The sequence below is a fragment of the Myotis nattereri genome (assembly GCF_964212035.1).
Source record: "Myotis nattereri genome assembly, chromosome: 4".
In the NCBI taxonomy this organism is placed as follows: domain Eukaryota; kingdom Metazoa; phylum Chordata; class Mammalia; order Chiroptera; family Vespertilionidae; genus Myotis; species Myotis nattereri.
This window is the reverse complement of record NC_138079.1, coordinates 111,660,708-111,684,422: the sequence shown is the minus strand read 5'-3', so window position 1 is coordinate 111,684,422 and position 23,715 is coordinate 111,660,708. Positions and strand designations below refer to the sequence as shown.

Sequence of the window (23,715 nt, the reverse complement as noted above, 5' to 3'; positions counted from 1 at the left end):
CGGTTAATTTGCATATGCAGGTGTGGAGTGAAGACTGAAGGCTCTGACCAGAATGAAGACTGAAGACTGAAGACTGAAGAGGCTTGGCTTCTCCACTGCGGCCGGACCAAAGGCCTGGGTCCCGGGTGCCATAGGAAAACCGGTGCCGGCAGCCAGGGGAAGGAAGGCCTATTGTGCGAATCTTCATGCAACGGGCTTCTAGTCTATAATAATAAAAAGCTAATATGCAAATGGTTGTCACATCCTCATGCCATAAAGACTGATCAGCAGGAGGTGCTGAAGCACCTCTCAAGCCCTCCTCCCTGCCCCTGAACAGCGGCTCTCGCAGTGCGATGGGAGGCAGGGTGCCTCGCGCAATTTTGTGTGCTGAGCCTCTAGTAGAGTCAATACTATGTATAGTGCCAGGTGGGTACTGGGAATATCAAGGGAGCATTTTGTGAAGTGTATGATTGACTACTATACTGTACACCTGAAACTAATTCAAAATAATATTGAATGTAAACTGTAATTTAAAAAGATAGGTTTGCCTGGCCGTCATGGTTCAGGGGTTGAGCATTGACCTATGAACCAGGAGGTCATGGTTCAATTCCCAGTTGGGGCACATGCCAGGGCTACAGGCTCGATCCCCAGTGTGGGGCGTGCAGGAGGCAGCCGATCAATTATTCTCTCTCATCATTGATGTTTCTCTCTCCCTCCCCCTTCCTCTCTGAAATCAATAAAAATATACTTAAAAAAACACACAACATAGCTTTATTGAGATACAATTCACAGGCCATATAATTCACCCATTTCAAGTATACAATTAAATGGTGTACTAAAAGTATATGTATATGTGAATATACTAATAGTCACAGAGCTATGCAGTCATCACCGTAACCAATTTTTGGACATTTCATGACCAAAAGGAAACCTCATACCTCGTATCTGTCACCCTGAAAGCCCCCTCCCGCCCTCGCTGCTCTCACAGCACTGGGCAACCACTAATCTTTCTGTTTGTATAGAATTGCCTGTTCTGGACATTTCACATAAATGCAATCATACAATATGTGTCCTTTTGTGACTGGCGTCTTTCACTGACCATAATGTTTTGGAGGTTCACCCATGTTGTAGCAGGCATTGTTACGTCGCTGCCTTTTCTTGCTGAGTAATATCCCATGTATGGGTGCATTATATTTTCCTTGTTCACTCATCAGGGGATTGTGCTCACCTTCTGGCCATTATTAACAACCCTTCTAGGATCATTGTGCAACTTTTTGTGTGGGCACACGGAGTGGAACTGCCAGTCACGGCGACACTGTTAACGACCTGGGTGTGACTAACAGGCAGGCGCACGGGGGGTGGGGGTGGGGGGGGTGGGCACTCACACAGGCCGCCATCCACATGGGTCCCCACGAGGCTGCAGGGATCACGCCCAGGTCTGTTCCGCTGTCGCTGGGGCAGGGACTGGACATAGACGCATGCTCAGTGGGGAGGTGCCCACTGTCAGTCACACTGGGAACAGGTCAGTGGCCAGAATGGGCATGGTCACTGCCAGGGCATGAAACCGGAATATTTAGAGTCCTGGCCCAAGGAGCGCCCTCTGGGCTCTGGGCCCTGGGCCCTGGCACTCTCAGGACTGCGTTGTGCGGGGCGCATTCCCCTGCATTCGCCCTGCGGATCTGCCTGATGCTGAGCTGGGCCGGCTGCAACCTGGAACAGACTCTGCACTGGCCCTGCTTCTGGCTCTGCTGACTCCACCGCGGCCCTTTGCCAGGACTGGGTTAAGGACTGGAACCCGAGGAGTGTTACTCCAAACAAGTAAAGTCTTTTACCATCTCCTTCTCCCGTGGGGCCTTTGAAAATGCTCATTTCAGCTGCGCCCGAGAACCCCTCTCCCACTGGCTGTGAAGTTCAATTCTCGACAATGATATGGGACTGTATTTTAACTTCCGAGGAACGGCAAATTCAGCTTCCCAAAGCTGCCGACCACTCCTTTCCCCCTGGGTGTGGGAGCTCCCATCTTTCTGGCTTTCCATCCTTTTTTTATCTCACCCGGTTGTGAACCGGTGTCTGGCTGGGTTCAGATTTGCAGTTCCCTGGTGGCTAATGTGGGGAGCATCTTGTCATGGCTTGTTGGCTCTTTATCTTCTGAAAAATGTCTCTTCAGTTCCTTTGCCCATGTTTAATGGAGTGACTTGTCCTTATGATGGAGTTGTAGCACTTCGATATGTATCATAAATACAAGTCCCTCATGAGATGTATGAGTTATGAAAATTTCCCTGGTATCTGTGGGTTGTCTTTTCACTTTTTTTATTTTGTCCTTCGGACACAAAACATTGTAATTTGGATGAAGTCCAGTTTACCTATTTTTTCCTTTTGTTGCTTGTGCTTTGGTGTCCTAAGAAACTACCGCTTAGTCCAAGGTCATGAAGATCTGCACCTATGTTTTCTTATAAGAATTTTATAATTTTAACTTATGAAGTTTGCTTTTTTTAATCCATTTGCGTTCATGTTTGACTTGGTGTGAAGCACAGGTCCAGGCCATTACTTCACATGTGAACGCCCAGTGTCCAGCACCACCTGCGGAAGCGGTTACTCTTTCCCATTTAATTGTCCCAGGACCTTCTGGAAGTCAAGCCTCCGCAAACGCGAGAGGCTTCTTTCTGGGCTCTCATTCCATTCCATTAATCTCTCTATATCTATCCTTTTGCAAGTACCACACTATTCATCCATGAACTTTTAAGAAAATTAAATTCATTTTATCACTAAGTTCTTGCAGCAGAAATATTTTTCTGTTTCTTGGGTCACACTGTTATTTAGAGTCTTATTCATTCTCTCTCTCTCTCTCTCTCTCTCTCTCTCTCTCTCTCCCCCTTCCTCCCTCCCTCCCTTTCTCTCTCTCATTTGCATTGTTGCTGTACCAATTGCTCTGATATAATCAGGAAGTTCTTGACATCTTTCCCAACATTACCTGGGGCTGGTTTATCTCCAGTACTTTCCTGACCACAACGAAAGAATTGGTGCGTGGCATTCTTTTCTGTAGCCTGAGGCTGCAGGGATTGGGCAAAAACAAATGGGCAGGTGCCCTTGCTGGGAAGCCTGGGCTCTGTATTAGCTTTCTAAAATGTGGTCAACTTTCGAGAACCAAGATGGCGGCATAGGTTAACGCCGGAGTTTGCTGCCTTGAACAACTACTTCAAAAGTGAAACTAAAAAACGGAACGGACATCACCCAGAACCACAGGAAGGCTGGCTGAGTGGAAGTCCTACAACTAGGAGGAAAGAGAAACGCATATGGACACTCAGAGGAGGCGCAGTTCTGAAGTCAAATTCTGAGGTGCAGAGTGCACGGAGCGGGCTGGCGGTGGAGGGCACGGTTGGCGTTTTCAATCGGGAGGGAGTCGCAGACTCTGAGCTCCAGATACAGGCAAGTCTCTAGGGACCCAGACTCAAACGGGAGAAGTGGGACTGTCTGGCTTCGGTCAGAGCGAGTGCAGCTTTCTCTCCGAGGTTTGCAGCGGTTGCTGGGACTCAGAGAGGCAGAGCCCCTGGGGACAGGACTGAGAGCCGCCATAACTGCTCTCTGGCCCACCCTGTTGATCCTGTGCAACCCACCCCGCCCAAGCCCTGCACAGAAGCATTTGCCAGATAGCCTCAGGCAAAGGCTAGATTAGCACCTCCCTAGAGGACAGAAGTTCTCTCACTGCAGACACAACTGACTCTCACAGCCACTTGGCCTGGAGGTCAAACCCTCCCTGGTATTAGCTACAACAATCAAGGTTTAACTATAAGACTGAGCACAAAGGCCACTAGGGAGTGCACCAAGGAAGCATAACAAAATGCGGAGACAAAGAAACAGGACAAAATTGTCAATGGAAGATATAGAGTTCAGAACCACACTTTTAAGGTCTCTCAAGAACTGTTTAGAAGCCGCCGATAAACTTAATGAGATCTACAAGAAAACTAATGAGACCCTCGATGTTATATTGGGGAACCAACTAGAAATTAAGCATACATGGACTGAAATAACGAATATTATACAGACTCCCGACAGCAGACCAGAGGAGCGCAAGAATCAAGTCAATGATTTGAAATGCGAGGAAGCAAAAAACACCCAACCGGAGGGGCAGAATGAAAAAAGAATCCAAAAATGCGAGGATAGTGTAAGGAGCCTCTGGGACAGCTTCAAGCGTACCAACATCAGAATTATAGGGGTGCCAGAAGATGAGAGAGAGCAAGATATTGAAAACCTATTTGAAGAAATAATGACAGAAAACTTCCCCCACCTGGTGAAAGAAATGGACTTACAGGTCCAAGAAGCGCGGAGAACCCCAAAGAAAAGGAATCCAAAGAGGACCACACCAAGACACATCATAATTAAAATGCCAAGAGCAAAAGATAAAGAGAGAATCTTAAAAACACCAAGAGAAAGAAACTCAGTTACCTACATGGGAATACCCATACGACTGTCAGCTGATTTCTCAACAGAAACTTTGCAGGCCAGAAGGGAATGGCAAGAAATATTCAAAGTGATGAATACCAAGAACCTACAACCAAGATTACTTTATCCAGCAAAGCTATCATTCATAATTGAAGGTCAGATAAAGAGCTTCACAGATAAGGAAAAGCTAAAGGAGTTCATCACCACCAAACCAGTATTATATGAAATGCTGAAAGGTATCCTTTAAGAAGAGGAAGAGGAAGAAAAAAGTAAAGATACAAATTATGAACAACAAATATGCATCTATCAACAAGTGAATCTAAGAATCAAGTGAATAAATAATCTGATGAACAGAATGACCTGGTGATTATAATAGAATCAGGGACATAGAAAGGGAATGGACTGACCATTCTTGGGGGGGGAAAGGGGTGTGGGAGATGCGGGAAGAGACTGGACAAAAATCGTGCACCTATGGATGAGGACAGTGGGTGGGGAATGAGGGCAGAGGGTGGGGCGGGAACTGGGAGGAGGGGAGTTATGGGGGGGAAAAAAGAGGAACAAATGTAATAATCTGAACAATAAAGATTTAATTAAAAAAAATAAAATAAATAAAAAATAATAAAATGTGGTCAACTTTCTTGAACTGTCAGTCCAATGCACACCCACACCCGCTCCCAGCTAGCGACATGCTCACACTCCTGTGGGACTCCGCGCACACCCCAGACCTAGCGCAGAGCTCTGGAAGGCGCCAACCCTGGCATCTCTCCAGCGTCTGCTAAGGTTCTGCACAATGCGGTGGCCTCAGGCTTGGCCGTCTCTCTTAGACATTTTTCACAGCTGCCCAGTCTCCATTGGAGTCCACTTGGCTCACACGGGTGATCACCAGCGAGAACTCCTGCAATTTTGTCAACGCACCCCTTTCCTCTCAGCAGCACTCTTAGGAGGAGAGTGGGTGGTGGGTTCTGGGTGGGGACACAGAGCACGCCAGCTCTATTGTTTCTCTCCCTGCCCACCACTTTTCACTGTTTATAGAATCAGGTTGTAATGTTTTCTTTCGTTATTGCTGGGGACTTTTAAGCTTAAAATTATTGTTGTTGTTCATTTCATTAGGTATTAAAGGAGGGAGCTTCTATTGTCCAACGTATATTCTGATGTAGCACCTTTAGGAAAACATCTGGCCCTGCTTACAGAGCCACAAATGGCTCTAGTCTAAGTCAGAAATCCTACTTCTGGGAACTTATCATGAGAAATAATTCACAAAGAGCCCTGGATGGTTTGGCTCAAGCAATAAAGCATCGGCCCATGGACTGAAGGGTCCCAGGCTCTATTCCAGGCAAGGGCACATGTGGGGCGGGGGTATGGTGTTTTGGCCAGGTTTAAGCCTCGGACTAATGAAAGGACAGGGTCCTCTCATTGCCACATGCAAGTCCCAGCTGGAGAGCAGGGCCCTCCCAGCACAATTATAGCCAACGGCTGTGGTTGTAAGCTTGAACCTATGGTCCAAACACGTGGCCCCATGTGCCTTGTGATAGAGTTCCGGTGCATGAGTGAGGTTGAAACTCATGAGAATGCTGTAAACAACGTGATCACGCCCCTACTCTGCCTCCTGGCATCTGCTATAAAATAAAGACACGGCTTGTGGGCGCTGTCGTTGTCTCCTCATCAGGGAGGCAGCGTCCCGCCAAGACCCAGCTTTCATTCTCTTGTCTGTCTTTCCTTAATCCTTTCACCCCCCCACTTGGGATCACCCTTGGTCGTGCTGGCGTGGCACAAATGGCGCCCGACCAGGGACTGAGTTCTGGGACCAGGGCCTGAGTTTTGGCCGTAACAAGTGACGCCAGAGCAGGCCCCTTTGGCTGTAACAAATGGCGTCCGAACAGGCCTGAGTTTGGGGGAATTTAAAAAAGGTGGTCAGGTGAAAGGAGGCTCCAAAGGTGCGTGCATAAGGTAAGCTCAAAAGAAAAAAGAAAGAAAAGAAAAGAAAGTAAGCTTAAAGAGCAAAATTGAGATAAGGCCAAAAACAAAAAGGTAGGGAGCTGAAGTGTGGTGATATTAGCTTGGTGTAAAATATGGGAAATACAGGATCACAAAATAAAAATGTATATATATATCCATGCTTAAAGCCATGCTCAGAGCACGAGGCTGTTCCGTAAAACAGCAACAGCTCCTTGAGTTGTTAAATGTTGTAAATAAGATTTGTCCTTGGTTTCCTGAGGACAGAGAGGTAAATATAGAAATACGGGGAAAGGTAGGGAAGCGGCTTACAGATTGCTATATAGCCGAAGGCCCAGAGAAAATTCCTAGTTCTGCCTTCAGTTAAAGCCCTCTGGATAAGGTGCTTCCTCCCCAAAAAGAAGGAGAGTTGGAGGAGGAGGCAGAGAGGGAGCAACGCAGGCAGGACTGGGATGATGGGGGTCTAAGACAAGCCTTCGGGAAGCTTACTATTACTCGTAAGCCTCTCCAGTCGCCTTCTAAACAAGCAAGAACAAGATGGGAGTTTTGTCTCCACTCCAGTGGTCTCTGTATGAGGCCAGGCAGGCTGGGGAAGACACTTCAGGATTTAGTAGCCAACTGTGCTCTTAAAACGCAATGACTAAAACAAAAAGGGGGAGAAGAGGTTGTGTGTGTGTCTTTCCAGAAGGAGCAGTGCAGCCAATTTGGGTGCCAGAACGGTACGTGCGACACCACAGTGGACCCGGAGAAGGTCCTTGTCCCCCGTTCGAGGGACGGAGAGTCGCCCCGATGACAGCAAAGCGGAAGAGAAAGGAAACAGAGGCTGCACCAGGGGCCGAGGGGCCAGCACGGCGTCAGCGGAAGCAGCTCACCACTGAGGCCCCGCAAAGAGCAGAAGAGCAAGGAGCGGAGCCACTCCTCCAGCCACGTTTATGGCTGTGCCAGCATCGGTTAGCTGTCAGTCCTCTACAAAATCTTGCCCGGCCAAAACCGAGGACTAAGTTTGGTTTTGCTGTGTTTATTGGTTTAAGAAATCAGTTGTAGAAATAGTGAGATAAATAGAAAAGTAAGCAGTAGAAAATAAGCCATAGAAATAGAGAGTAGGAAATAAGTTGTGGGAATATAGAAATAAGCGGTGTGTGTGTGTGTGTGTGTGTGTGTGTGCAACCCAGGAAGGTTTAGGCAGGGGTAGCCAAGCCGACCTATAGTTCATAGTTAGAGATAGATATAGAGAAATAAGCAGAAATGAGCTATAGAAAATAAATGGTAGGAAATAAGCTATAGAAATAGAGAAATGAGTAAAAATAAATGGTAGGAAATAAGCTATAGATATAGAGAAATGAGTCAGAATAAATGGTAAGAAATAAGCTGTAGAAATAGAGAAATAAGTACAAACTAAGCGGTAGAAAATAAGAAGTAATATAAAATAAAGACACGGCTTGTGGGCGCTGTCATCTCCTCATCAGGGAGGCAGCATCCCACTGAGACCCAGCTATTATTCTCTGGTCTGTCTTTCCTTAATCCTTTCACCCGCCCCCCCCCCCCCCCCCCACACACACACACTCGGGATCACCCTTGGTCGTGCTGGCATGGCACAGGCACATACCTTGGTTGCAGGCTCTATCCACAGCCCTGGCTGGAGGCAACCAATCAATGTGTCTCTCTCACATCCATATTTCTCTCTCTCTGTCTTTCCCCCTCCATTCCACTCTCTCTAAAAATCAATGGAAAAATATCCTTGGGTGAGGATTAACAACAACAACAACAAAAACACAAAACAGAAATAATTCACAAGGAAAATAATCTCTATGCACGAACCACCTGTGATAGAAAAAATTTAGAAATAATTTACGTCTCACATTAGGAGCTCAGTCACAATGATGTCATATAAGATGAAAGAAATATTTTGCAATCAATTAGAATGATAGTTACAAAAATTAATACCAGAAATATGTTCTCAGAAAAAATGACAGATAAAAATAGGAGAATAAAAATGCAATATATACATTATGGCAACTATGTGAAGAGATGGAAGCAGATGGACAAGACAGAAAAAATTTCTTTGAAACCTGAAATGCTTGTGACAGGGAGGTATAAACAAAGAGATATTTTTTGGTTATTTTTATTTAGCAGAACTGAATTGTTTTTACAATAAATAAATAAAAAAAGACTAAAAGCATGATTCAGAAAAGCACTCATCCCCTCTCCCTTACTGATGTTATTAGTTTTGTGGCTTGAGATTCAACTGAGTAAAAGTGGATTTACCAGCTGTGTAACCTTGGCCAAGGATACCGTTTGAGCATCTGTAAAATGGGCCTGATTTCATGTCAAGCTTAGGAAATCACTGTGGGGTGTGTCAAACAGGGAGCATGGCCCTGGGCACACAGAAAGCCCTTGGCCACACTGAACTCTCGGTGCTGGTCCTCCTCCCACCATAACCACAGCTGATTCTCACAGCCAACTTGCCTGGAGGTCAATTCTTCCCAGTGATATCTACAACAATCAAGGCTTAACTATAACAAGACTGTGCACAAAGCCCACAAATGGGTGCACCAAGAGTGTCCACCTCAGGTAAGTGGGGAGGCTGAGCCACTGGGCCCTATAGAACACCTAGCACAGAAAGCCACTCTATCAACACAGGGAAGCAGCCAAAATGCGGAGACAAAGAAACAGGTCACAAATGACAGAAATGGAGGAAAGCAAACTACTGGATATAGAGTTCAAAGCCACACTTAAAAGGTTTTTCAAGGATTTTCTAGAAACTGTTGATAAATTGAGTGAGACCCTCCATAAATCTAGTGAGACCCTCGAGGATATGAAAAAGGACCAACTAGAAATTAAACATACACTGACGGAAATAAAGAATATTATAAAGAGATCCAACAACAGACTAGAGAATCGCAAGAATCAAGTCAAAGATTTGAAATATGAAGAAGCTATAGCCGGTCAAGTGGAATGAGAAGTTAACTAAAAGGGGAACGTTCTGCTAAGAACAGATGGGGGCTTGCAAGCGGGCCACGTCAGAACAAAGTCTTGCACGCAAGATTTATTGTTCCGAGGCAGAATTTCCTTGGCGATGAATAGTTCATGAGGGCATGGAAAGTACAAGGGAGGGTACACTGCTGCAGGTTGAGGGGGTCTTTGAACAATCCTGGAAAATAATAGTTTAATGTATAACTTAGCTCAGATGATCTCATAGGCATGCCTGTTTACCATTGTCACTTGCTGTACTCCATTGTCACTTGCTGTACTCCTCAATAAAAGCCATGAGAACTTTGGAGGTTTTGCTACACGCCTGAGCGAGTGGTAGCCCTCTGATTCTCTTAGCTCAATCCTGCTTGCTGAACTCATCTCAGCGTCACCATTCACCTGCAGACCACCTGCAGAAGCAAAAAACACCCAACCAGAAAAACAAAAAGAAAAACGAATCCAAAAATATGAAGATAGTGTAAGGAGCCTCTGGAACAACTTCAAGCGTACCAACATCCGAATTATGGGGGTGCCAGAAGAAGACAGAGAGCAAGATATTGAAAACCTATTTGAAGAAATAATGACAGAAAACTTCCCCTACCTGGTGAAAGAAATAGACCTACAAGTCCAAGAAGCACAGAGAACCCCAAAGCAAAGGAATCCAAAGAGGACCACACCAAGACACATCATAATTAAAATGCCAAGAGCAAAAGACAAAGAGAGAATCTTAAAAGCAGCAAGAGAAAAACAGATAGTTACCTACAAGGGAGTACCCATCCGACTGTCAGCTGATTTCTCAATAGAAACTATGCAGGCCAGAAGACAGTGGCAAGAAATATTCAAAGTGATGAATACCAAGAGCCTACAACCAAGATTACTTTACCCAGCAAAGCTATCATTCATAATTGAAGGTCAGATAAAGAGCTTCACAGATAAGAAAAAGCTAAAGGAGTTCATCACCACCAAATCAGTATTATATGAAATGCTGAAAGGTATCCTTTAAGAAGAGGAAGAAGAAAAAGGTAAAGATAAAAATTATGAACAACAAATACATATCTATCAACAAGTGAATCTTAAAATCAAGTGAATAAATAATTTGATGAATAAAATAAACTGGTGAATATAATAGAATCAGGGGCATAGAAAGGGAGCAGATTGACAATTCTCAGGGAGGAAGGGGTGTGGGAATGCGGGAAGAGACTGGACAAAAATCGTACACCTATGGATGAGGACAGTGGGTGGGGAGTGAGGGAGGAGGGTGGGGTGGGAACCGGGTGGAGGGGAGCTATGGGGGAAAATAGAGGAACAACTGTAATAATCTGAACAATAAAGATTTAATTTAAAAATTAAAAAAAGTAGCAGTATTCATTGACAAAAAAAAGAAGAAAAAAAAAGAAAGGGGGCAGTAGTAGAATGTGGGGAACCAGCTAGAATTGTGAGAAATATTAATCCTGCTCTGTTAGCCATGATGCTTTGTCTAATTAGAGAAGGCACTTCCACCCTGGCTGCAGCTGCCCTGCAGGTGCAGCCTTCCTCCCCTTTGGAGCTGCCTGTCTTCATGGGAAGATGAACATGTTGCTGCAGAAACCAGAGTCCCAGCCCTTTGAAGCCCCGGCCCTTTTGCTACCCACAGGCCCTTGCAAACCTCCAGCCTGCTCACCGGTTCACTGCCCACAGGCACTCCCTTTGGCTGTTTCCCCTGGAACCCCAGCCCCTGTGTCACTCAGCCCTGGGAAGACCCTAGTCCTTCTGCAGATCTGTCAGCTGCCCTTCTGCCTGCTTTGCCTTGTGCTTTTGCTATATAAGCAGCCGGCTTATGGGGGGTGCAGAGCAGATTTCTGTGGCTGACCTGCTGCTCTCCCAGCTGCCGGCAGGACTGGAACAAACGCTCACGTATGATTCAACCCTGTCTCTGATTCATTGGCTCGAGTAGTAACAGGCAGCAGGACCCATTGTTTGTCCGGTTACATCAACTTTTTCTACATGAAAAAAGTGCTTAAAATTCCCCATGAGGCCCTGCCTCAGGGCCATAGCTCTGAAGGCGGAGCCCGCAGGCTGGCTGCGCATCTTCCTGGCTTTTGTCAGGCTTTCCTACTGGTCCACACACCCTTGGGACATAGGATCCAAACAATGATAGTAACACAAAAAAGACACTGAATTACCTTTCTCTGGAAAGATGTTGTTTTTGGTGAGCTTGACACTTTTGGGCCTGGGGCTGCTGTCATCCATGCCCATGATCAGGTTGCGGAAAAACAGATCGAACTTCTTCCTGCTGTCCGTGTTGATGGTGCCGGCCAGGGTCCACACCAGGGCGAAGAGGAACAGGCCTTGCAGCCAGAGGAAGATCTGCTGGCTTGTCAGGCCTTCAGAGCCTTCGCTTTCGTCTTCCTTTATGTCCCTGATTTCATCTGAAAGCAAGGAGAGGGCCTCAGGGAAAGCTGCAGAATGGTGTGACCTGGGCCTGAGTCAGTGAGGGGCCTGGAGAGAGGATGGACATTGGCTGAATGGCCATCACGTGCCAGATCCTTTGTCCACATACATTTCCCCCCATTTTTTTTGTCGTGGTAAGATACTCATAACATACAGGTTACCACTAACCATTTTTAAGCGTGCACTTCAGGGAAGTACGTTCACAGTGCCAAGAGCCATCACCACCATCTGTCTCCAGAGCTCTCTCATCTTGCAAAACTGTAACTATGTCCCCATCACACACTCACTCCCATCGTCCCTCTCCCTCCTTCTGACAACCACTATTCAACTGTCGTCTCTATAAATCTGACAACCCCAGGGATAGGGGGGCAAGGTCACCCAGTGAGGTTAAACTCAGTGGGTGAAGTTTGAGGAGAAATAGTTTCAAATGATCTTCTCTAAGATACTTGCTAACAACAGAGAAACCAGTCACTTTACAATAGAGACACATGGCTGGTCAAAGTTAGCTGGCCAAAGCCTTCACCAGCACACAGGCGCCCCTACACCACGTGCCTCTCGGGGCACTGAGGACCCAGCACCCTCCTACGGCTTCAACCCAAAGGCGCGAGCCCGCGTCTGATTGTGAGAAAACACGAGGCCACAAGCTGTGAGGCATTCTGTCACGTAACTGACAGTGTTATCAGGTGACACGGCTATGGGAGACCAGGAAAAATAGAGGACTGTCACAGGCTGCAGGAGCCCAAGAAGATGTAATAATTAAATACAATGTGGCATCTTGAACTGGAGTCTGGAACAGGAAAGGGACATTTGTGAGAAAACTGGTCAAATTCAAATAAAGTCTATAGTATAGTTAACATAGTATCAAGGTTAATTTCCTTATTCTGATCATTGTGCCTGGGTTATATAAGATGTTAATGTTAAAAAAAGCTAGGTGAAGGTATATGTGACTCTCTATACTCTTCAGCAATTTTCTCTAAGTACTGTATAAAGTCATTTCAAAATAAAATGGTAAAAATGTATTTACTATTCCTTATCTCAAAGCCCGTGGATCACAGCGATCATGTTCTTGCATTTCCACATCAACAGAGCAAAGGGTTAGAGCTCTGAAATCATATTTGTGTGTTCAAACCACCCCCCCATTTCAATAGTTGTATCTGGGCCCTTCTGAGTGGGCTCATGGCTACAGACTGGGGAGGGCAAGCGATTAGGACCCTCAGTGTCGGGACAAAGCAGCCCTCTCTCATGACGGTGCCTTCTCTCCTGGAGGAGATACTGCACAAGAACAAGCAGAGCTGGGAAAGTATACAAAACCCACAAATATTCATGCAAACACAGACGTTGCGCGCAATCTGTGTGCTTTGGAAACATGTGTAATTTTAATTTTAGAAAACCAAATTAATATTTAGCCAAAGAAAGTACACTCAACAGTCCACCGCGTGACACTTTTGCTCTGCATCTATCACACCTTTCGAAGAATGGGCTGCAAAGTGCTAATGCAGCAGAGGTTGTAAGAAGGTCCATCTTGAGTTTGAGTTACATGCTATTTTGAGAAAGAAATGGCACCCAATAAAAGTTTTCCAAATGGACACACCCTTTGTCATTTCTAGTAGAATTCAAGAAAGTTTGATTTATGTAAAACAGTTACAGGGAACTTCTCCTGCACAGCTAAACCAATGGGCCTATGATTTATGTGCTTCCCATGTACTGGAAAAGTCTTCTAGTTTGTAGACTAATGTAAGCAGTTCTTTATAGTCTATCTGGGTGTTTTGCAAATTCAGATTTTTTAATTGTATGTTTTCTTAATTTCCTGTCTAATTTTTCAGAATTTTTATTCAGAGATACGTTTGCATGTACCAGCTGCATTCATTTCCCTCCAGAATACGCTCGCATGCTAGGTAAAGAGACAGGGACTATCGCTCCCATTGTACAGATGAGGAACCTGAGACCGAGAAGAGATGGATAATTTGCACAAGAACATCCAGAAAATCAATCCAAGATCAAAGCTAAAGCCAAAATACGTAGACTCTTTCCACCAAACTCTACTATCTCCACTCCAAAGGCTTACTTGTTCTAGATCAAAATGCTGATCTGAAACTCAGGGTTGGGCAGAATAAAAGGGTGTGAGCGGAAGAAATAGCCAAGGCACAGCCCACCCCATGTGGGAACGCTTACCAAGCAGAGAGGAGTACAGTCTCATCATGGAGAAGGCAAGGTGGGTGGGAGATGTTTGGACCACAAATTTACAATGGAGGCGAATGAATTCCAGGCAGGGCTGGACAAGCCACATGAACATGTCATTGACCTGAAAGCAGAAAGTGAAATTCAAGATGTAATAAAAAAAATGAGTTTAGGAGCAAGAGCTTGGAACACCTCAGGGAGCGAGATGCTGGTAAAACCGCTGATTACTGTGAGTGCCTCTGTGCCCCTCCCAGCTTCCCACTTAAGGGGCGCAGGCCACAGGCCCCGCTCGGGTCCACTGTGGGTGGGCAGAGAGGCTGCCGCTGCAGTAGGTCAGCTGCAGGACACACGCAATAGCTTCAGGGCCCAAACAGGACATCTGACTTTGTTTCTATAAAATGTTCTAAACAGCCATTTGCAAATGACTGGCATTTGTAAGGCAGATCCTGTACACAGGCCTCAGCAAGTGCAGCGCTAAGTTCAAGGCTCATTGTCATTAACTCCCTGTATGTGCATACAGACCCACTTGTGGGTTAATAATCCCAGTCTCTTGTCTCTGCTCTCCCTCCCCCCATTTACTCTTTAAAAAAAAAACACCTACTTGCCCTAGCCGGTTTGGCTCAGTGGATAGAGTGTCAGCCTGTGGACTGAAGGGTCCCGGGTTCCATTCTAGTCAAGGGCACATATCCAGGTTGTGGGCTCAATCCCCAGTGTGGGGCGTGCAGAAGGCAGGCAATCAATGATTCTCTCTCATAATTGATGTTTCCCTCTCTCTCTCCCTCTCCCTCTCCCTTCCTCTCTGAAATCAATAAAAATATATTTTAAAAAATTACTTGACTCACTTCCTCCTCCTAGTTTAGGTTTTTTTTTTTTTTTCATTTTTCTTATAATTTACTTGTGACTGTTACTGTAAATTATCTTGAGTCCTTTTTTGGAAGTAGACAAGTCACCGCTAAATAAACGCATTCCTAGGTTGCACATATATGTGGGTACGTGTGAATGTATAGATGCATTATCAAACATATGAATGTATGTACACGGGTGGGTGGCATATGCACTCCATCAACAAGCACTAACGGAGTGACTGCAGTGTCGGAGGTGCTGAGGATAGAAGGTGGGCAAGAGAGCCGAGTCCCTGCCCCCCGGAGCTTCCTGAGGGGCAGGAGGGACCAACGGTCAGTAGTTACACAAGGAAGAGCACGAGTAAGAGACTCACAAACCAGGGAACCACTGCCAGGACACAAGAAAGGCACCGCAGGAAGGAGGAGGGCTGTGGGGAGGCGTGCTTGCAGCTAAGAGGAGTGAGCGCATTAGTCAGGAACTGCTCCCTGCCCGTCCCAGGCGAGCTGCTGCTCCAAGCCCACTCCTCGTGGCTTCCAGGCGATGGGTTTCGGGGGACACCACTCAGGACCGTGGGGCCTGCTGACGGGCTGGGGGAGGCTTCTTCAGGAAGGAGGCCTCGCGCCCATCCCGGGTAGCAAGGGTGCCTCCTCACCAGATGAAATGGGGCCAGGTTTGCAGGAAGAGGAACACCAAGTACAAAAGGCCTGAGGTGGGGAGACCAGAGCTGAGGCTGGAGCTGGTGACTGAGGCTGGAAGGCGGCGGGTGTGAGGCTGGAGGCAGGTAGGGCCGGATCCGAGCCCCAGCCTCTGACAAGGGGTGAGCCTTTGTGCTGGGTCCCTGGGGCTTCCTGTGCCCGCTGGGAAGGTCTGCGTGCACATGGACATGTGTCTGCATAAACGCATGTGCTCAGGCATCTTGCACATGCACGTACATGTGACAGGCAGAAGCTGTCCTACAAGGCTCCCGGAGCGATCGCAGTGGGAGTAACACCCTTCTTGGTGTCACTCGTGGGAACCTGTTTTGGGGATCCGATCGATGCAGGGAAAGCCGGGGGCACCCCCAGCCCCGCTCCGTGCTGCTTCCCTAGGCTGAGTGGCAGGTGCCCCCCCGCTGAAGGCCACCCCCTTTCAGGAAGAGATGGGGATGGAGCCACGTCCACTGCCTCCAGCGCCCTGAGGGGTGTGAGTAGGTTACAGGGTGGGGGTGTCGGGGAGAGGAATGCAGTGCGGCCCCCTCCATCCACGCAGAGCCCTTCTAGAGCCTTCTGCTGAGGAGCAGGGGCAGGTGACCTTCCTGCCACCACACAGGACTGCGCTCGGGACCGGGTTTCTCCCCGGAGGAAGAGGGGGGATGGAAGGAGAACCAACCTCATTGCCCCGCCCCACCACATGGAGAAGGAAGAGGGGGAAATGGCAGCCAGGAAGCCGGGCGCGGGCAGGTGGGGCTCCCTGCCCTCCGCGCCTCCTGCGGTGGTGAAGGTGAAGGCCTCCAGGGGAGGAGGGCAGCCAGGCGGGAGAGGGAAGCGGCTCACCAGCTCCTTGTGCTCCTCAGTGAGAGTGGAGGGCAGGGTGTCCATGTAGGAGTCCTTCAGGGGCTTCCAGCCCAGCTGGTGGGGCTCCATGTAGATCATGCCGCACCTGGAAGCGTGTGGGCGAGGCAGTGCTCAGTCCGGCCCAGCTGGGGCAGGTCACAGGCCACGCGGAAGGGCCCAGACATTTGGGCAGGAAGGGCGGAGGCCAATGGGGGCGGGGGGGGGGGGGGGTTGGGAGCCAGAGGGACCTGGTTGGAATTCCAGCCCCAGATCCTGCTAATTCAGTGACCATGGGCAAGGTTTCCTTACTGTCTCTGATTCTACATCCTTGTCTACAAATTGAGGAATATAGAAGATATATAGTTCATAGTGCTGTTGTAATGGATACGATGCCAATGAAGAGTTTAGCACTAAAAAAAAAAAAAGTTGAGCACTGTGCCCAGCACCTAGGAAATTCCGGATCAATGGCAACTCTATTGGTACCTAGTGTATGTTCCCATGTACTGACATGCGACAGTTTTTGTTTGTTAATCCTCACCCAAGCATACTTAAAAAAAAATTTTTTTTATTGATTTCAAAGAGAAAGATAGAGGGAAAGAGAGAGAGAAACCTCAATGATGACAGAGAATCACTGATCTGCTGCCTCCTGCACGCCCCCTACTGGGAATCAAGCCCACAACCCAGGCATGTGCCCTGACCAGGAATTGAACCCTGACCTCCCGGTTCATCGGTAGACGCTCAACCACTGACGCATGCTGACTGAGCCCCAAGGATGCTTTTTCCATTGATTTTTAGACAGAGTGCAAGTGAGGAGTAGAGAAAGAAAGAAACACATCGATGTCAGAGACACACAAATTGGTTACCTCAGGCACGTGCCCCGTATGGGGCCAGGGATTGAGCCTGCAATCAAGGCAAATGTTCTTCACCAGAATCGAACCCAGGACCCTCCAGGTCACAGGCTGATGCCCTGACCACTGAACATTACGGCCAGGGCCTGACATGCCATGGTTTATGAAGCACATGTTCTGTCTGTCACAGCCAGGTGCTCTCTGGTTAGGTACCAATGCCGGTCTCATTCATTGACCCCTTATGGCATGCCAGCACCATGTTAGGCCCTAATGGCCTTCATCTCTAAATATTCCTCCTTTCGGTCTATGTCTTAGACACGAGGGGATCATGGCTCAGAGAGGCTGAGTGACTTGGGAGCGGTCACACAGCTAGCAAGTGGCATGACCAGGCTGGGAGCCCAGGTTGGTCTAACTTGCCATGTGCTCTTTTTACTCCCTCACTTCTTCTTTGGGAATGTAGGCCAATTTTATTTCATTTTTTAAGGACTTCAGGTGCACAGGGTTGGATTAATTATTATCCCTAGAGCACATGCTTCATTAGCATGGCCATTTTTCTATTTTTTAAAAATCCTCACCCAATGATGTGTTTTTCATTGATAGAGAGAGAGAGAGAGAGAGAGAGAGAGAGAGAGAGAGAGAGAGAGAAACATTGATGTGAGAGAGAAACATCGATCCTTTTGGTTATGGGAAATGCTCCAACCAACTGAGGCCCTGGCCTGGGCAGGCGTGGCCTTTCTTAGTTAATGTTTCAATAATGTATAAGTGCCCATGAACTCATCACCCAGACAGAAGCTGGAATCTTGACAAGAACCTTCTAACCATATGGGTTCCCTTGTCCTGGCCCCTGGCTTTCTCCCGAGGTAACAGCATATGAAACCTTGTGTTCGCCTGGTCCTTGATTTTCTGTCTTACATAGCTTATGGCAGCTCTGTGTGTTCCTAACGTGTATGTGTACTTATTTTAGTTTTTTACCATGTAAACAGGGGCACTATGATGTATGTAATATTGTGGGTTTACTTTTATACAGAATATTGCTAAGATTTTATCCTTAATACACTAGTATTTGACTTAGATCTAGCCACAGAGTTGCATGTTAGTACCACTCATTTATTTTGAGAGCTGTATAATTGGTGACCTTGTTACACATTGAGTCACTCCTGCCAGTGGGCATTTGGGTTGTTTCCAAGTGCTGTTACTGTGAACTGTGCCACTATGGACATGCTCATACGTGGGCAGAGGTCTGCATTGTATGTGGGCCAGGGTTTCTTTGGGGTATACACTTGGGAGCAGACGTGTGGGTCAGGAGGCATATGAAGCTTCAGTCTTAGGAGATAATGTCAAATTCTTTTCCAAAGTGCTCACTTGATTTGAGCCTATAACCAGCAATGCATATTAAGGAGCGATTTTATGACAAATCTAAGCGACAACAAATAATGGGACCTCCTGGGGCTTAAACGCACTCCCGGAGCTCGCCCATTGCACGGGCGGAGCGAGGTGACCCACCTGCTCACGGTGGCTGGCGAGGCCTGCTCCAGGTCGGCCGGCTCGAAGATCAGACTCATCTTGGAGCTCATCTGTATGATCTCTCCACTCATTAAACACAGCTGAAAGGAAAGCAGAGGGCGGAACTCCACCTGCCCGTCAGAGGCCGCGGTGGGCGCGGATGGTGGGCATGTGTCTGGAGCTCCTATCGTGTGCCGGGTGCATGGAGTAAAGCAGACACAACCCCTGTCCTCGAGGGCTTTGCGTTTTGTTGAGAGGGGACAGGTGATACGAGAAATATAGAGTATATGACAGTATATAAGAGAGCAAACAAAAGAGAAGGATCAAGCAGAAGAGGGGGCTGCCGAACCTCAGTCGGGATTGGGGGGGGTGTAATTTAAATGGAGAGGCCAGCGTGGGCCTGAACTGCAGCCACAGAGGAAGGCACAAGCAGCACTCAGACCGCATCACGTTCCGTGGCTCCTCCCGTGTTCACTGTAGAACTTACCGGCACCCTCCTCGGCTGTACTTGCCCGTCGTCCACCAAAGACTTCTTTGGGACCCCATGGGCGAGTCACGTGCTAGAGTGACCGGAATATCTCCACAAACCCTTTTCGGAGGAGGAGGAGACCACGGAAGCCCCGCGCTGAGCAAGTTGTGCAGCTCCACAGGACAGCGCCAATGGCATACCAGGGGGGCGGGGGGGGGGGGGCAGCTGCCTTCTGCGCGCCAACAGGGCTCCAGTGAGATGCCTCCCCGGGGGTGGGGGGAAGAGGAAGCCCATCTCTCCTGCTGCTCATCCTGAGTTGTGGCTAAACAGCTCCTCATATTCCCTGGCCCCCATCTAACACTCCCGGGAACAGGCAGATGCACCCAGGAAGGCCCAGCTGGATGGGCTGACCACCAGCGGGGTCACCTCTGGATCAAGGAAAGTAAGAGGCACCCCCACTCGGGAGGCGTGATTTACACCCGCAGCCCAGGCGTGCGAGGCGCTTCGCTGGCTCTGACTCTATACTTCCGATCTGAAGACCAACGGACACGCCGCACAATGTCAAACCGCTAGCACAGTCCGTGTCATGGAATAAGATGTGTTTCTATTTTTATTTGTTATATAATCAAATTTTTGCACATGCTATGCCTAGGTCCTCCATGGTGAGCATAACTCCCTCTCCATCTTGTGAAATGTAAATACAGTAGTATTGATAGTGATACATATTCACTATAGGAAATCTTCCTTACGATGTCATACATTTTATTTTTATTTTAAAAGTTATTTAGCGCTTGCTATATGCAGGCACTATGATAAGCAGTTTGCAAATATTAACTTACCTGTCTTCCTAACAAGACTGAGGGAGGCACCATCAGCCCCACTTTGTAGATAAAACTGAGGCACAGGGAGTCTGAACAGCGTCTGAGGTTACACGCCTGGCCGGTGCTGGGCAGGGTCTGAGCCAGGCTGTGTGGCTCGAGTCCAGGCTCTTTCACCACCTCACTTCCTGTGCACACGCATCTCCAGCGGCTGCTGCAGCAGCGTCTCCCACCCACTGGTGCTCGTGCAACGTCCCGCTGCCCACCCCTATCAAGGAGTGGAGCTGTTTCTCCGCCCTCTTGCATCTGGGCAGGCCTGTGACTTCTCTGACCCATGGAATTCAGAAAAAGCGACACTGTGCCCATCCAAGCATAGCCCTTAATTTCCTGGAAACTTCCACCTACTGCCTCTTAGAAACACCCTGTAAGAAGTGCCACAACCTGGGACCAAGTGAGAAGCCTGAGCCCTGTGGAGAGGCCTGGAGGATGAAGTGCTATTTGGAGAGGGAGGGAGGGAGAGGGCGGGGAGGGAGAGAGAAAGGGAGGGAGAGGGAGAGGGAGAGGGGGAGGGAGAGAGAAAGGGAGGGAGAGGGGGAGGGAGAGAGAAAGGGAGGGAGAGGGGGAGGGAGGGAGAGGGAGAGGGAGAGAGGGAGGGAGAGAGAAAGGGAGGGAGAGGGGTTGGGAGGAAGAGAGAGAGGGAGAGGGAGGGGGAAGGAGAGGGAGAGGGAGGGGGAGGGAGGGGGTGGGAGGGAGAGGGAGAGGGAGGGGGAGGGGTTGGGAAGAAGAGAGAGAGAGAGAGGGAGAAGGAGGGAGAGAGAGGGGGAGGGAGAGGGAGGGAGAGAGAGGGAGGGAGAGAGAAAGGGAGGGAGAGGGGTTGGGAGGAAGAGAGAGAGGGAGAGGGAGGGGGAGGGAGAGGAGAAGGGAAGGGGTGGGGGAGAGGGGAAAAGCAATGTCAGATGCAAAAGCTACCTTTTTGTTGTCATCCAGAACAGTGTTCATGTTTTCAATCCAGACGGCATCCACGGGCCCATCGAATATGATCCACTTGCGATCATCAGACAGGGAAGACGCCTGCTCCCGGAAAGCGTTGGCGAGGACGCCGTCGGTCCACTCGTGGCTCACTTGGTCGAAGCACCCATACAGCTGCCCCATGGTGATGGCCTTGGGGTTGATGACCTTGTACTCCACAGCAAACTCCCCCATCTGGTTGGCTGGGCAAGAAGGTCCAACCCGAGTTACAAAGGTTCTGGTGAGACCAGAACATCGGACCAGAGAGAACACCATCTCAAAGGCCGAGCAGCCACGATGATGTGCCATCCAGAGCAGCCTTCTAACGTTTGCGTGCAGCTTTTTAAAGATTGTTAGGTCATTACAGCCATGTGTTTCTCTCAGGCTCACTTCCAGCAGGCAAGGGTGCCCATGAGACGTAAAGAACCGGCTGGGCCTACAGGACCCGGGCAGTGAGGGGGGTGCACACCCAGGGCCTCCGCGTGCGGCTCTCACAGCTGCCCAAGAACCTGAACTCGACTGGAGATGAAGAAACCGCTGACGGGTAAGAGATTCTGGAAAACGGTGGTAACTTTTCTTTCTTTACCTGAAGGACTGGCTCAGCCCTGAAACCCCTTCACTAGCTGTTCAGATGTGCCCCTGAGAAATGCACCCACAGCGGCCAGGACCCCGGAATGCCAGGCGGTGATGGCACTGCAGTTGTGCTTAATGACAGAAAATGACCTTGGCCACCTGGTCCTTCAGTAAAGAAAAGTGGGCATGCTTAAGCCACGAGTTAAAAAAAGGACCATTTCTGCAGAATCCCAAAGCAAAGAATTGGGGTAGCCTCCTTTCCTGAACTACATTCAAATCTCAATATTATGAAAGTTTGAAATGCCCAAGTGAGTTATGAAGGCCAAGTTAGTCACAAAAACTCAAAAATCCAACAGCAACTCAGTTACCTTTTGTTATTAGGAAAAAAAATCATATGCAATAAAAGGCTAATATGCAAATCTTCCCCTCGACCAGGAGTTTGACTGGGAGTTCAACCAGGAATTCGACCAGGGGGTGGGGCTGGCCGGCCAACCACCTGAGGCCCTTCCCCTCAACCAGCCCTGCCCCTGATCAGGCAAGCAGGCAGAGTGGTTAGGGGAGTCAGGCAGGCAGAGGTGGTTAGGGGCAATCAGGCAGGCAGGCAAGTGGTTAGGGGCATCTGGCAGGCAGGCAGAGTGGTTAGAGGTGTTCAGGCAGGCAGGCAGGTGGTTAGGAGCCAACAGTCCTGGATTGCGAGAGGGATGTCAGACTGCCGATTTAGACAGGGATCAGGCCTAAAATGGCAGTTGGACATCCCCCGAGGGTTCTGGATTGCGAGAGGGTGCAAGCCGGGCTGAGGAACCCCCCACCCCCATGCATGAATTTTGTGCACTGGGCCTCTAGTGTTAAAATAAAATCCTAGAAAGGATCATGTAAGCACAGCCACAAAGCCCTGCTTTCAGAATCACAGGCTTGCGTTTCATTAAAAAATTCCCCCAAAATGGTTTCTCTGGCAATAAATGTCGCTTCCATTTGTTGAGGAGGAACTGTGCTAGGTTAGTTACCTGCATGATCTCATGTAATTCTCACAACAATCCTGTTTACAGCTGGAAAACCAGGGGCTAAAAGAGGCTCAGTCATTTGCCCAAGGTCTGGGTCTGATTAAAAAGTCCAAGGGCTGCCGAAACTGGTTTGGCTCCGTGGATAGAGTGTTGGCCTGTGGACTGAAAGGTCCCAGGTTCGATTCTGGTCAAGGGCATGTACCTGGGTTGCGGGCACATCCCCAGTGGGAGATGGGCAGGGAGCAGCTGATTGATGTTTCTCTCTCATCGATGTTTCTAACTTTCTATCTCTCTCCCTTCCTCTCTGTAAAAAATCAATAAAATATATTTTTTTAAAAAAGCCCAAGGGCTCATCCTCTATGTTTAAAGGGAGGGAGGGAGGAAGGGGGTTGGAGGATGAAAGGGGGGAGGGAGGGAGGGAGGAAAGAAAGAAAATGATTTGCTTTTAGAAGAATTTCGTTTTTAAACTCTCTCACTGGGAAACCTTTGGAGAAACCAGCTGTTCAGCAGCTGAGAAAATGCTTCCAGCCTTAATGATGGACACAAAACCCCACGGAACCTCCCTCCTCCTCGTTTTCTGCTTGCAGGCGTCTGTGTGCCAGCTTCTGTTTTTGGCTCTGACATCACAATCCAGAGGTGGCAAAAAACACCCCAAAACAAACCCCGCCGGGCACCCCCCATCCTGCCGAGTGGGGGGTGAGCTGTACCTTTTTGTAAGTCACCCAGAGCTGCAGCCAGCACTTTATAAGCACAGGTCTTGCCCCCCATGGGGCCTCCAACAATCATGTAGCCATGTCTCACCAGCATCATCTCGTAGATCTGAGAGGAGACAGCATATAGACACCCATCAACGCAAACCTCCCAGCACTGCAGCCAGGCAGACGTTGGTGAGGGCTGAGCGGTCCAAGGGATCCCCACCGTCACACCTCCCTCTGCTGAGCCAGTCTTTGGGATGATCCTTCGTTTAACCACCTTCTGGGTGAATTAATGTGTGTGTGTCTCAGATGACTGGAGAGATTGGAACCACCATTTGCTCTGACCCTGTCGGTGCTCAGCATTGAGTGACTTACCAAACCTATTTCTTCGAATCTGTTCAGATGGCACCGACCACCTCCCCACGGTGGGAATGACGCCCTCAGAAGAGGTCGCTGACCCGCGGGCAGAGCAGGT

The 23,715-nt window shown here is 48.5% G+C and overlaps 1 protein-coding gene across 2 annotated transcripts in view; it reads right to left on the bottom strand.

The window, feature by feature from the left end:
• The window catches only part of DNAH3 (dynein axonemal heavy chain 3), a gene marked incomplete at both ends in the record, with an annotated part of 183,227 nt that overhangs the window by 56,611 nt on the left and 102,901 nt on the right, over positions 1-23,715 (bottom strand). For both annotated transcript variants that reach the window (XM_081089382.1, XM_081089383.1), the window contains 6 exons: positions 11,505-11,750; positions 13,945-14,074; positions 16,326-16,431; positions 18,677-18,777; positions 20,933-21,174; positions 23,253-23,364. In XM_081089382.1, coding sequence (XP_080945508.1) covers positions 11,505-11,750; positions 13,945-14,074; positions 16,326-16,431; positions 18,677-18,777; positions 20,933-21,174; positions 23,253-23,364 — 937 coding nt within the window. The remainder of the gene's footprint in view (positions 1-11,504; positions 11,751-13,944; positions 14,075-16,325; positions 16,432-18,676; positions 18,778-20,932; positions 21,175-23,252; positions 23,365-23,715) is intronic.